General features: G+C 39.2%; 1 protein-coding gene across 2 annotated transcripts in view; it reads right to left on the bottom strand.

Annotated features, from left to right (window-relative positions):
* PACRG (parkin coregulated) overlaps positions 1-15,473 on the bottom strand; it is a 223,056-nt gene that overhangs the window by 109,733 nt on the left and 97,850 nt on the right. Inside the window, exons 3-4 of one of the 2 annotated variants that reach the window (XM_053382349.1) lie at positions 11,458-11,629; positions 1,228-1,377 (exon numbers count right to left, since the gene is read on the bottom strand). In XM_053382349.1, the coding sequence (XP_053238324.1) occupies positions 1,228-1,377; positions 11,458-11,629 (322 nt within the window). The remainder of the gene's footprint in view (positions 1-1,227; positions 1,378-11,457; positions 11,630-15,473) is intronic. The other variant, XM_053382350.1, reaches the window with a different exon arrangement.

The following is a 15,473-nucleotide window of genomic DNA, read 5'->3' as shown; positions in this document are numbered from 1 at the left end:
CCTGCTTGCTCTGGAATTCCATGTATGTTAGAGCAATGAACTGTCACATTTCATCGACGTTCCACAATTCTCCATACTACCCAGAGTGCCTAAGAAAACCTAGTTAGATGGGTGGGGTACAAATAATAAAAATATTATTATTATTACCTTGATGCTTCTCATTCCCATTCTTCTAGCCACATCAGATAGCATTTTAATGGTTAATTGGCTAATAATATACAATTTGCATCAATCAAAAGTCCCCAACTCATTTAATAGCCCTTTCCTCCCCAAGTAACAACTACTGTTGCTGTATCACCTAAACTTTATGGGCCATGAAGTAAGTTACAAACTAAGTAAGACTATGCATAGGGTGGCAATGTGAGTGAAAGGTAAGGCTTGTGAATATGTTACTGAAATACCAGATTTTTTATTTTTTTTGACATCTCGCGAATTGTATTATCTTAATTAGCCTGGCTTCCAACAAACCCAGTTAGTTTCATCTGCATTGCTATACTAAAATAATAGCACAAAATGTTAAGGTAATTACTTAAAAGTGACCAGTCCATCTATATATCAAGTGGTTTTGAAGAGGAATGGCAGCTTGGTTGAGGCATGCAGAGTTTATACACTAATTCTTCATTAAGTAAACTTCATTTTTAAAGACATAAAATGAGATTTTTAACAAAGCAAAAATACTTCCCTACTGAAATATTTAAACTGCTCAACAGCAAGACTACACAGCTTAGCTAGAGCAACTTTATAACAACAGGAATATAAAGAATTTGGAATAACAAATTCCTTTAAAACTAAATTACCTTTCAAACTGAATAAATCAGTTTAAAACTTTACTTATATTGGGTACCAAGGCAGGAAATAATGACACCAAACTTTACCAATTAGAAAAGTTCTGAGAAGGATCAAGAGGTAGAGTCTTAACTTGTCAGGTAAAAGCAGTGTAATCTATTAATGAATTAAAAGAGTGCTACAAAACTTTACAAATTAATTATTGGTAGATTACAGAGCTGCTCCAGTGCTTCTGTAATGTGTTGAATAAGCTCTACCAGTAAGAAGTAATAAATGAAGTTGTTAATTTTGCTCCATCCCTGGAGAATAACAGGAGAGGGTGCCAAATGTATCTGAGTTTATATGCAGTTGTAAAATCTAAATGTGATGTTAATTAACCCTGCCTCAAGCCCCTCCTGGCTGGAGGGCTTGCTAGGTGCGGTAACTGCTAGGATCACTCACCATTCATATTCTTAAAGATGTTTAAAATGGGGAGAATCTGTCGATAATAGGGCACTAAGGCTTCCCCCACCATGTCAGCTGACACAACCAGGTGCTGGAGAACTTTGAGCGTGATGCAGATGACCTGTCGGTTTCGAAGGTTCAGCGCATCTTTGATAAAGGAAAAGAGACAAGCAGAAAACAGAAGAATTAATTTCAGGAATGTACAAGGGAGGGGGAGAAATCCTCTAATGGACAAATTTAATTAAACTGTACTCTGCTGGGGATTGTAAGTGGGCCTTTATTAGCCCAGCTTTGAAGGAACCCAAAGATGGATTGCAGCCCCAATGTTATAAAACACTGCCTTGTCTGACTGTTATTTGTTCCCACAATTTCTGCTGACTCCTCACTAACCCCAAGAAGGCAGCTCATTATTCCTCCTTGCTGCCTATGTTACTGTTTCCAAAAAAGAAAGAAAGATAAAAAGCTATCAGTAAGTACCACTGGGACTAATGGAACCGCGAAGGCAACCCGCAAATGTTGACAATAGAGACATTCTAATGCAACAATTAGCCTGTTTGTATCTGCTTGCTTAGCAATCGCTTTATTCATTTCAATTAACAATTCTTAGTATTTGAAGAACCAGTACAATGAGACAAATGTTTACAGTGAAAAGCTTGTAGGCTTCTTTTAAAAGACAAACAATCTGATAAAGAATAAGGATTCTTGCCTACTTGAGAAATTTTTGTGTAGTTTTAAGCAGCTGAATTTTGCTATGGCTTTTAATAATACCTTTTGTCTCCATTCACTGTTTTATGTTTTATTTTTAAAGAATGTTGTATTCTCCCTTGTCTTAAAAGTCACTTATATTTTCAAATGTATAATTTGAATACAAATTATACTCCTCCAAAATGATGCAGCCTTGGAACAAATGTTAAATACTGTAGGTTTAAATGTTTACCATGCGTTCACATTTTTGCAAAGTTGTAGCAGAATTTTTAAGCCCACTTATACAGTTATGGAGGACTGTCTAATACTGATGGATTAGCATATTATGAAGCCCAGCATTGTGAAATCCTTTTTCAAAATAACAACTAAATTTGAAAATATCATTACCCTACACTGTAATGTCAGAAAGACAATCAGAAGGGATATGCTATGTATATATGGTTGAACTTGAATATTATGAATACAGAATGATTTCTATGTGAAGGAAATGTAGATGCAAACATCAATAATCACGATTAAACAGCTCACAGCTTTATTAAATAGAATGTGGAGTGATACATGAACTATTCAGGATAGCATGGAAGAGGTGTGACTCTAACTTTGTTGTATTACCGGGGAGACTGGCATGGACAGACTAGGGGAGATGTCCCCCTGGCCAAATCAGTTCACCCTTCAGCTAACCTGAGATCGACATTTCCCTTGTAGGTTCCTCATTTGAGGCAACTGTAATCTCCAAGGGTTGAACTGCTGCAGTTGGCATGCCGTTTCTTACAATTAAAATATCATTTTATACTCTTCTTTATGAAGTAAAAAAAACTCCACTTTCCCAGTAACAAAAAAATTCTCTGTTCCACTATCTAAGAAACTATTTTATATAATGTATTAATTTAATTATTATAAAAATGCCAGTGTTAATAATTTAATATACATAAGGATTTAAGTAAAGATAACCCTGTCAAAGCCTAGCTTCATTTTGACTTATGGGAGCTAGAGAGGAGTTACAACAAGCCTGCAAAACCATATCCACTTACCTGGGAGTAAGCCCCATTCAGCTTAATGTGACTTACTACTGAATGCATAGGATTGTGCTGTTAATGTATTAAGGTAAAAAAGGTAAAGGTAAAGGACCCCTGGATGGTTAAAGTCCAGTCAAAGGCAACTATGGGATAGTGGCACTCATCTCGCTTCAGGCTGAGGGAGCAGGCATTTGTTCACAGACAGCTTTCTGGGTCATGTGGCCAGCATGACTAAGCCGCTTCTGGCGCAAGGGGACATGGTGGTGGAAACCAGAGCTGTTTACCTTCCCACCACAGCGTTACCTATTTATCTACTTGCACTGGCATGCCTTCAAGCTGCTAGGTTGGCAGAAGCTGGGACAGAGCAACAGGAGCTCACCCTGGCAAAGGGATTCGAACCGCCAGCTTTCTGATCGGCAAGCCCAAGAATGGTTTAGACCACAGCGCCACCCGCGTCCTATTGTTAATGTATTACTCAACATAATTATACGTTACCGTGGCAATTCATTTTTTTTTTTTTTATAAATTTTTTATTGCTTTTTTCCAGAATCTAAATCCATCATCAATAACACAACAAAAGCGGTTTTACAGAAAGAAAAAGAAATTAAACAAGAAAAAATTCATTTTTCGAAGTCTTTTTTTTTTTTTTTTTCATCATCCACTGGACTTCCCCATCTCCTCCATCCCTGCATTCTTTATAATAAATATAAACAGCAAATTAATACCTTGTTTCCTGTGTTTTTGTATTTTCATCTAATTATTCACTCTGAAATTAAAACTTTTCTCAATCATTAACTTTGTTTCTATCAACTCCGAATTTCAATACTGAAGCATATTTACCTCAAACCTTAGCAAATTTTTAACATTCATATATCTTATAATGTTTTTGTAAATAGTCCTTAAATTTTTTCCAATCCTCTTCCGCAGCCTCTTCTCCCAGGTCTCGGATTCTGCCAGTCATTTCGGCTAGTTGCATATAGTCCATCAGTTGTGTGTGCCATTCTTCCAGTGTGGGTAGCTCCTGTGCCTTCCAGTATTTAGCTATGAGAATTCTTGCTGCAGTCGTTGCATATAGAAAGAAGGTTCTGTCTTTCTTAGGTATCCTCTGGCCCACAATGCCCAAGAGGAAGGCCTCTGGTTTCTTCTGAAAGGTATACTTAAATACCTTTTTCAACTCGTTATAAATCATTTCCCAGAAGGCCTTCACCCTCGGGCATGTCCACCAGAGGTGGTAAAAAGTTCCTTCAGCCTCCTTACATTTCCAACATTTATTATCAGACAAATGGTATATCTTTGCAAGTTTGACTGGGGTCATGTACCACCTGTACATCATTTTCATAATATTTTCCTTTAAGGCACTACATGCCGTAAATTTCATACCGGTGGTCCATAACCTTTCCCAGTCCTCAAACATAATGTTGTATCCAATATCTTGTGCCCATTTTATCATGGCTGATTTGACTGTCTCATCTTGAGTATTCCATTTAAGCAGCAAGTTGTACATTCTTGAAAGCACTTTCGCGTTACCGTGGCAATTCAAAGCCTTATTTATGCCTTGTAACTTGTTTTGTCAAAAGAAAATGACCAGATGTTCCACTTAGGGCCATATGAGAACATTAACAGAGAGGAACAGCTTGAGTGCATAACCTTTCACAGGGCTATTTAGTACCAAACCCTCCAGTTCTTAACAGGCCAAAGGAAAAAAAAAAAATTAACTTCTCCCCATATTTCATTATTTGTTGCTGTAAGTCACTGACCAAAAGCAGTTTCTCTTGTATATATACTCTAACTCTAACTGTTCCGGATCATTTAAGATTCTTCCTTTTCCTTGAGTAATGGTTTTGACATCTAATGGATAAAGAGACAGAAACCAACCGGAGCAGATTTTTTGTTGTTATTGTTGGATAGCTTGAAGGAATCTGTCACTCTCTAAGATGCCAAATACTGTAAAAAATAATGATGCTACCTTCCCTCGATAAACAGAATTTTACACAGGAGAATGTGTCTGTGTTCTGCAATATACAATCTCATTAAAAACAGAAAACATTACAATAGTGATAGTGGTGGTGCTGGGAATCTTTTTAATGAATACAATTTTATGAAGGCTCACTTTCCCTCAAGGAAGTCATAGAGTATATAGACAATGCCAGATCAAATTATTTTTTTCTTCAAATGTCCATATTAAAGTTCTATGTGATTAGCAAGAATCCTGACAATACTATGAGTTACTATGACTTTATTGAATTGTATTGTTTTGATGAATTTGTTGCTATTTGCTTTATGATACTGTCTTTGATATTATAGTGATTGCAATGTTTGTTGGGCTTTAAAAAAATTTGTTGTTGTTTAGTCGTTTAGTCGTGTCCGACTCTTCGTGACCCCATGGACCAGAGCACGCCAGGCACCTCTGTCCTCCACTACCTCCCGCAGTTTGGTCAAACTCATGCTGGTAACCTCGAAAACACTATCCAACCATCTCATCCTCTGTCGCCCCCTTCTCCTTGTGCCCTCCATCTTTCCCAGCATCAGTGTCTTCTCCAGGGAGTCTTCTCTTCTCATGAGGTGGCCAAAGTACTGGAGCCTCAGCTTCACGATCTGTCCTTCCAGTGAGCACTCAGGGCTGATTTCATTAAGAATGGATGCATTTGATCTTCTTGCAGTCCATGGGACTCTCAAGAGTCTTCTCCAGCACCATAATTCAAAAGCATCAATTCTTCGGCGATCAGCCTTCTTTATGGTCCAGCTCTCACTTCCATACATCACTACTGGGAAAACCATGGCTTTAACTATACGGACCTTTGTTGGCAAGGTGACGTCTCTACTTCTCAAGATGCTGTCTAGGCCTGTCATTGCCCTTCTCCCAAGAAGCAGGCGTCTTTTAATTTCGTGGCTGCTGTCACCATCTGCAGTGATCATGGAGCCCAAGAAAGTAAAATCTCTCACTGCCTCCATTTCTTCCCCTTCTATTTGCCAGGAGGTGATGGGACCAGTGGCCATGATCTTCGTTTTTTTGATGTTGAGCTTCAGACCATATTTTGCACTCTCCTCTTTCACCCTCATTAAAAGGTTCTTTAATTCCTCCTCACTTTTTGCCATCAAGGTTGTGTCATCTGCATATCTGAGGTTGTTGATATTTCTTCCGGCAATCTTAATTCCAGCTTGGGATTCATCCAGCCCAGCCTTTCGCATGATGAATTCTGCATATAAGTTAAATAAGCAGGGAGACAAAATACAGCCTTGTCGTACGCCTTTCCCAATTTTGAACCAATCAGTTGTTCCATATCCAGTTCTAACTGTAGCTTCTTGTCCCACATAGAGATTTCTCAGGAGACAGATGAGGTGATCAGGCACTCCCATTTCTTTAAGAACTTGCCATAGTTTGCTGTGGTCGACACAGTCAAAGGCTTTTGCATAGCCAATGAAGCAGAAGTAGATGTCTTTCTGGAACTCTCTAGCTTTCTCCATAATCCAGCGCATGTTTGCAATTTGGTCTCTGGTTCCTCTGCCTCTTCTAAATCCAGCTTGCACTTCTGGGAGTTCTCGATCCACATACTGTTTGAGCCTTCCTTGTAGAATTTTAAGCATAACCTTGCTAGCGTGTGAAATGAGTGCAATTGTGCGGTAGTTGGAGCATTCTTTGGCACTGCCCTTCTTTGGGATTGGGATGTAGACTGATCTTCTCCAATCTTCTGGCCACTGCTGAGTTTTCCAAATTTGCTGGCATATTGAGTGTAGCACCTTAACAGCATCATCTTTTAAAATTTTAAATAGTTCAGCTGGAATACCATCACTTCCACTGGCCTTGTTATTTGCAGTGCTTTCTAAGGCCCATTTGACTTCACTTTCCAGGATGTCTGGCTCAAGGTCAGCAACCACACTACCTGGGGTGTACGAGACATCCATATCTTTCTGGTATAATTCCTCTGTGTATTCTTGCCACCTCTTCTTGATGTCTTCTGCTTCTGTTAGGTCCTTACCACTTTTAAAAAAATACTATTTTTTAAAAAAATACTATTGTGATTATTATTTTACCCAGGATGCAGAGCACGTGGATTTTCCCTACCCCAAAATTTATCCTCACAATAACTTTGTGGTGTTAAGAGATGGCTAGTGAGCTTCATAAAGTCCTGGACTAATACAGGACATCCTATTATGTAGTATTGAATCAATACAATTATCGTCACCAAACTATGCATTGATACTAAACATTTTTATCACATCAGTCATCATTTTCAAAAAACGCCCTGCAAGTCCTGGAGTAACATTTTCATTTGGAATATTGCACTGATGGAACAAAACTGTGCTACACCCCTATTTGGCTAATTATTTGATTGCTTCTATTTATTCTGCTCCATCTTTCCATTCAGTCTCCATGACCATATGTTTCTCCAATCCAACTCCCCCCCCCCGCTAATTTGATCTCCAGTTGTTCTTAACACCTGAATTTTGTTCCTTCTGTTCCTCATTTCTATAGTAGACTTTTCTTCAAGATTATCCAGCCCCTTCCAAAAAATTCCATGCTGAACAGTTGTTTCCTACCTTTTGTTTCTATTTCGGCAATTGTTAGAGGAACTAGGATTTAATTAACCCTTCAGACATGGTTGTGCAGAAGCATTAGTTTAATATACTTGTGACAGTAGCTTCATATAGTAGCTATGCTTGATGGGAAATGATAACAGGAAATTCTGCTTCTTACAACACTAAGAATTGCTGAAGTGACTTTTTCTAAGCTACAGAATCCAATTTAGACATGGTAATTGCAAATGCACTTTTTCAGCTATTCAATGTCAATGCTCCAGTATTTCACAACCTTTGGTAAAAGAGATGGTTACTTCAAGATAAGTCATCTAGGTCAAATTTGTTTTTTTTTTATAAAAACACCCCATTGATTTTAATGGAGCCTGAATTCCTTAACAGCGAATCGATTAAGAATTTAGGGTCGCACTTCAAGTCACACCAGTTTCTAGTGCCAGCTTTGAGGAGGTCCTGGGCAAGGAGCCCTAATGCACCACATCAGTGCTCCCTGCAATCTTACCAAGCAGCATCAGAGGCTTATATTGGCAGGTAGTAGCACTGAAAAAAGCAATGCTAAAACAATTTTTTATGGCTCAGCACTGAACTGAGTGGTGCAGCCACCAGGAACTAGGAGTCTGATGGCGGTGATCAGAGGACAACATAACATGAAGCAGGTAAGCAGGAGCTCACTGAACCAGATGGCACAGCACCAGGGCTTCTAGAACCAGAGTTAGAACCATTACAGTGGTCTGCTGGACTTTAGGAACCAAATGCCTCCCAGGCTCCCACATAACCTCACCAGTCCAGCAGCACAAGGAAGCACCAGGCGGGACACTAGGGAAGGTAGGAGGAATGTCCATCAACAAGCCAGAGAATGACCTTTGAAGAGACCTGAGTTCTCCAAAAGTGAGTAGAACCTAGAAGAGATGGAATGGAGGCAGAGGCTCAAAAGTCCTCATTTCACTTGCTCACCAGGAGGTCTCCTTGGTGCTACAACAACCAATTTGCCTTGTTCTGTGGGGTCATTTGCAGGAAAACAACAATTCCGATCTCCTGGGCAGACATCAACACTTCCAAATGGTAAGATTTTTTTTAAAAAATCACAATTTTTCAGGCACAATTGGGGAGGAGGAGTTTGGTCACTCAACAGTAATGTCATGGGCACCCATTTAATAGTTCTAGCATGCAACCACTTTCCACATGAAACTAATGAGCTCAATCTTAGGACACACAAGCTAGGAAAAATATGATGTGAGTATTGAGGAAATGCAATACTCCTACAAGAGAAGTACATTGTGAAGGAAAGATATTAAGACACCCATGAACATATGGCAACTGTGAATTTAAAGTATGCAGGGATTGTCCAAACAATTAGGTTATATGGGCAGTATAATTTGAGGTTTCTGTAAATCCCTCAGTAGGGAACAGAACCCCAATATATACACATTGTAGAGTCCAGGGGTAACAGTTCTAACATGTGGAAGCAATTGTGTGTTGCTATCCATCACCACCCAAGGTTTCCCTGTTGCAGGTCCTTTTGCCTTTCACCACACAATTGAATGGACCAAAGTGTCTATCTATTACAGTACAATTTCTTTGTTTATACAAATATGAACACTTGGCTTCATTTAGCTGAATGGAGGCAGTGCAAAAGGGCTTCAAACAGGGGGTGGGGTGGCATAAAGGAACCATGAAAGGAGTGACTTTTTTGGCACTTAGAGCAGCAAAGTAGCTTCTGCTGGCCCTTCCTGTGTGAAACAACTTTTATCTGGAAAAGCTCAAAGGCAGAGAGAGCTGGATTTCAAGAAATTCCCAGATCAATCTAGATTCTGTTAGAAAGGCATTTTGTCTTGATTTAAACAGTTAAGATAAAGTAAAATATCCACCTCCCTAGACAGTACATTTACAAACTGTTAACATTTGCACTCTGTAATCTATATATTTTAACCTTTCTTGATATATCAGTCCCTGCAGGCCATCCCCTGAATTTCTTCCCTGTTCTTGAGCTGTTTTCATGTGTTCTAAAAATACTTTTACAAGGCATTTTGAAAGGCCAGAAAGGCAGTGGAGTCTTACAAAATGTGAAACAATGTGAGCTGATTACATGAAGCCTAAAACACATTTGGGTGTAGTTTAATTGTCTTATCAAGTTTTAACTGCAAGAGCTGAATTAATCCTTTGTTATTCCTTTCTTGTTTATCTTCATTCCATAACTATACTCTCAACCACTCTCACTCAAACATCCTTCCAATGGGAATCAGCTGCTTTATAGCTACTGGAGGCTGGTTCAGATACTTGCCCAGAAGGGGTGAAGCTCTTTCATTCTATCATTCTTTTTCTCAGACTGCCCTTGGTAGGGGGGGGGGGCGACCCAATTATTGTTCCCTATTTGTGAGGTGGAAGAAGATGGGAGCCTCCCTGCATTCAGCCTTGATACAAGAAGAGCAAAATGGGGTGAGGGGGAGAAAGATGAAAATACTCAGATGGTCATCAGCTTCAACTGACAGCAGAAGAATGTTTTGCAACATTTTTACATTTGACAAGCACTCTGGAAATTGTTATTATCTGTGGATATAGGGAGCTGAAAGAGAGGGATATTTGAGAGATTTACAAAGGAGACTTACCTAGTAGTACTATGTCAGCAGATTATTTGGATGAGATAAAAATGCATATTGGACAAAGTTCACAAATATTTCAAGGTAGTAGCATTTCAAGGTAGAGTCTGGAGTAAAGCAGCGAGGTCAGCGCCATACAGATGCACCAGTGCAACTGCTTCTGCCAATCTTATGCTTGCAGTAGTGTACAAACACTACCCTGATCTCATCACCATCCCTTTGCAGTCCCGTTTATGTAAGCAGCAGTGTGGAGAGCTCTGCCACACCATACATACATGTTGAGTTCTCATCTCAACACTTACACTTCTTGGTTTAATTATTAAATCTGAACTGGAAAACTATGATTACTAGGATTGGAACAAGCCAGGATTTTAAACCATGGTTACTTCTGATCCTAATAACTATAGTTTCAGGGGGTTCATGTGTAATTGGAAACTATGCTTAATTAACCCAGGAAGTGCTGAACTGCAGTCCACCTTTAAGAGAGAGAGGAAGGGAGGGAGGGAGGGAGGGAGGAAGGAAGGAAGGAAGGAAGGAAGGAAGGAGAAGGAGAGTTTGGATTTGATATCCTGCTTTATCATTACCCTAAGGAGTTTCATAGCGGCTAACATTCTGCTTTCCCTTCCTCCCCCACAACAAACACTCTGTGAGGTGAGTGAGGCTGAGAGACTTCACAGAAGTGTGACTGGCCCAAGGTCACCCAGCAGCTGCATGTGGAAGAGCGGGGAAGCGAACCCGGTTCATCAGATTACGAGTCCACTGCTCTTAACCACTACACCACGCTAGCCCAAGGTCACCCAGCAGCTGCATGTGGAGGAGCAGGGACGCGAACCGGATTCACCAGATTAACTACTACACCACACTGGCACACCATCTTTGCACTGGTGATGCGAAGATGAACCATAAGAGAACCAAGTCTCATACATATCTGTTTAATATATACAGCCAAACCAGGCCATTATCATGCCGATGTGAAAAGACATGACGTTAGGAATAAAGATGACTAATGTGCTTAAAAATAGCAAAGAAAATGAAGATAAAGCCATTAAAAACTTTTTGGGGGTACTTTTTCACCTTTCTTTTCTGAGTGCTTTTCATAAGATAGCTGGATGGGGACTAGAAGAAAAAGGTAATTTAATTTATTATTTACTAAGAGCAGCATTAGAGTCAGGGAATTCAGACAGCACAATTTTATGGGATTCAGGTACCAAATGTGTGATTGAAGGCAAAAGGCTTCTGGTCTTCTATCTCACAATTGACTCAGATTTGCCATCATCCACTTGAAAGCCTGTCATGCTTTATTGCTTAATTAGTAACTTGTCAAAAAGCTTGAATATATAACTTCAGTGTTAGCTTTCCTCCATATGCACACTTACTTTTTATTGGGATAATGAGCTGAGGAATGACAGGAAGGATCTTGTTCCCTCCATGCTCCAGCATGTCATGGATGCCTTGCCGAGCAAAAAACTCATAGGGAAATTGCATTTCACATAGACCATCGAAAAACAGTGGCAGATAGTGATGATAGTCCAGCTTCTCTATCTCCACCTGGAAGTGCACACAGGGGGGGAAAAAGAAATCTAAATTAAGCCTACATGATGATGTCCAGGCGAACCAAAGGACTCATGACACAGTTTTATTGAGCAATACAAAATTTAGTGTCCACTAGACTACGGCAAGATGCCAAGTGTAATGTTTGCAGAATGATGGATTCTTTGGTTCCTGCCCAGTAGAACAAAAGCAATGATGTTTAGAAATTGGTTTTTTTTACATTATTATTTCTGAATATTATTTGATATGATTGATGCAGAGAAAAAGGCTCTGAATCAGTATGGAGGTATCCTTCTAATGAAGAATAAGGTTGAGTCTAACAGGTAACTGATTCATCAAATGCAAGCCTGACACAACTGAAAGGCCAAATTAGTTATAACTATATGAATATTCATGATATGCCCACAACAACAGAAGATTCAACCAGAGACATTTAGAGGCTTACTTTGGTAACTCTTAAAGTACACATCTGAATTTTTGATCTTGTATCTCCTCTGGGAAGTTATCAGATAAAGAAATGAGCTGAAAACATAATGATTAGAATAATAATACAGGTTTAGGCTGGAATCTTAAGCCCATTTACATGTGAGCAAGCCCTAATGACTTCAATAGGACTTATTTCTGCATAGACATGATTAGGATTGTGCATTCAACAACTGTGGCCAGGATAAATTTTCTGCGCAACATTCTGCAACAAGAAATTGGATATAATGTCTAGACCAACGCCAATCCTTCATTTGGAAAGGATAAATGCAAATATTGAGAATAAACTATGTATTTTATTGAAGTTGACATTTAAATTATGAGATAAGTCATTCATTGAAGTAAAAAAAAACAACCCTGCATTCTTCCATTTTTTCCAGCATCTTGCAGAACACATTTTTAATAATGCTGACATCTAAGAATGCTCCCTCTAGATTAATAGTTTCAATCTGAGAGAACCAAGTCCATCAAACACAACTTTGAAGTCAAGTTTAATTTGGCTTTATTTCATTACAACAGAACTATTATCAAATTCAAATTATTGTCTATTGTTTTCATTAATACACAGAGTAATCCCATGGGAGTAAGGGGGGAGGGAGAATCCTTGGCAGAGCTACTACCATTTCTTAAGCCTGTTGGCTCAATGTGGCAAGAATAAGAAATGGGATAGCTCTCCCCTTTTTATTTCCCCTGTATCAAAATCCACCCACACAATGACACCAATGGGAGGGAAATTACCTCAGCTACAAGGTTGATAGAGTTCTTGGTCCTTTGGGAGGGTGTCAAGGAAATAAGGGTTGGAGGGGTCATAAATGTTTTTATTAATTAAAGCTTTTATAATTTTACACTAAGATGAGGAAAAATTGGAAAAAAAGAGCCAGTGTGGAGTAATGGTTAGAGTGTTGGACTAAGATTTGGGAGAGCAGGGTTCGAATTCCAACTCATCCGTGAAGCTCACTGGGTGACTTTGAGCCAGTCACCATCTCTTAGCCTAACCTACCTCACAAGGTTGCAGGTGTGAGAATGAAATGGGGAAGAGGAGAACCATGTATGCTACCTTGAGATCCTTGGAAGATAAAGGTGGTGTATAAATAAAATAAAATAAAGTAATAAAAACTAAAATTATACAGAGTTAAATCATGATTACAAAGCATCATGGCACAGCTGAGGAAAGGAAACCAAAATGTGACAATGTGGTTGTTTTTAATACTGAGTGCATACTGCTAGCATACCTCTGCCCCCCATGCAACAGAAAACTATGAATGGTACTTCTATGCTTCAAGCTTTCCATGGTGGTACTGGAGGCACCTCCAAGGATGTTTGTGCCATTTCAGAAGCAGAGCTCATCTCATCCAACTGAATGGCAGCTACATTCTAAGGGCTCCTCAGCTGACTGTAGGACTGCAGCCATAGTTGGTCAATAATTCTCCTGGTTTGACCCACATTAAACTAGCTTGCTTTTTCATGAGAAATAGCCAATCTTGGATTAGATTTGCAAAACCTCTTTGAGAGTTGTGTTTCCAAGATACAGCTGTCCCCAACGTTTGTTGCGACTAGCAACTGGTACCACTTTGGTAACGGTTTAAATGATATTGGATTTCTTGAAGAATCTGCTGGGCGGGTGTGAAGCCAACTGTTCTTTATCTTGCAGTGTTTAATGTCCTCCCACAACATGGAATCCAGAAATATTTTAGCATTAAATTCCACAGTGTGAAACCTTTTACTTTTGTGTTTATTATTTAGCTTTGAAAAGTGTCTATTAAGCAAACATGCCAAGATAAATAGGATTTTTTGTTAACACCCACAACAGGCTTCTACATTTTTCAGTTCTTCCCACAAAAACTATTTTGAATCAAAACTTAAAAAATCCTTGGCTGCACTTAACCGTGTCTGCTGAGACACTGCTAACAGCTGTCTGTAGATACTCCCTCTCATAAAGAGAACAAAAGTTACTACAAACTATGCATATAACAAATGTATAAACCACAAAGCCAAACAGTAAGCAGAAGATCAGCAATTGCCCTTTCTCTGAATTTTCTCACCATCATTTATTTCCAAGTTAAGTTTTCCTGTGCTTCTGGAGCTATGGCCAAAATAGCACCAACCACCCACAAAACAGAGGTAGCAGCAGACTCAGGAGCCTCTGATTTAGCTGGAAGAGCTACAGAAGAATTTGTGTAAATTTCATTTGTTGTGAAGTGTACATTTTAATATTTATTACAAAGTGAACTTCAGTACGTTTTGTATCCTCAGGGTAGCTCCCAGGGTCATTCTTCCAAGTACATACATATCACTGGAATGAGTCATTCATGCACCTTCCTGATAGATAGTTTCTTGGCTATTTGTCATTGATGGAACTGTCTCCAATCCAATTGCATGAATGACCCATTTGTTTTTACATGAGTGCACACATGGGAATTGCTCTAGGATGCAAATGCCACATCGAACTTAGCTTTTTATATTGGTATCATAGGAGAAATTGTATTATTACCCCTTAGCACCTCAACTTTTTAAAACAATAACAACAACAAATATTTTTACTCAGTAAATACCAGAAAAGAGAATGCAAGCCCATTTTGTGCTAGAATCAAAGGGTATATATGGATATGTCATAGTACCTAGAAATATACAGAGAGAAATATGCAGCTCGGGACCACAAAGGCTTGGTCACTGGGTGTATAAAGATGTTATAGAGCTGTATATACCCTAAGCAATTATTTATTAAATTACCTTGCTCTCTTGGCAAAGATCCTAATGTGATGATATTGAAAAGCATGACTTGTATTTTCCTCTACTCATATGTGAATGCTAATGCACATTATATATGTCATTGGCTTTTTCTTTAAAGTGAGAATTCACAGTAGGAAAAAATGTCACTCTTTTCTGCTGGTTTCCATTTCTTTTTCAGTATCTCCCTAAAGATCCCCTGAGGAATCCCTTAAAAGCTAGCCATAGAGCATGGTTTACGTGAAAGAGAGAGACATGCAGACTCTTTTTAAGCAACGACAGAAAAGGGCCATGGTCAATGAAGGTCTACAAATAACATACTTTGTGGCAGATGAGGACCTGAAATCCTTCTTGGCTGTCAGATTCTGAAGGCAGATTCTGGAACTGCCAGCCACTCACCCCCAGCTGCAAATCTCAGAACAAACCATTAATAGGCCAATCATTTGAGTCCACAATACCAACCAGCCCAATGAAATTGTGATCCAATGCTCACCCAACACCAAGTACAAAACAGAAAGTCTGGACTCCGGGGGCAGGGAGAAATCAGACTGCTCATACTAGGCAGCAGCACCCAAACCACACAGCTCTGCTACTGACATATTGAGAGAAGAGATATACAGATGCCTTTGTA

Source organism: Podarcis raffonei, chromosome 3, assembly GCF_027172205.1.
Source record: "Podarcis raffonei isolate rPodRaf1 chromosome 3, rPodRaf1.pri, whole genome shotgun sequence".
NCBI classification, from domain to species: Eukaryota; Metazoa; Chordata; class Lepidosauria; order Squamata; family Lacertidae; genus Podarcis; species Podarcis raffonei.
This window is presented reverse-complemented; position numbering and strand designations above follow the sequence as displayed.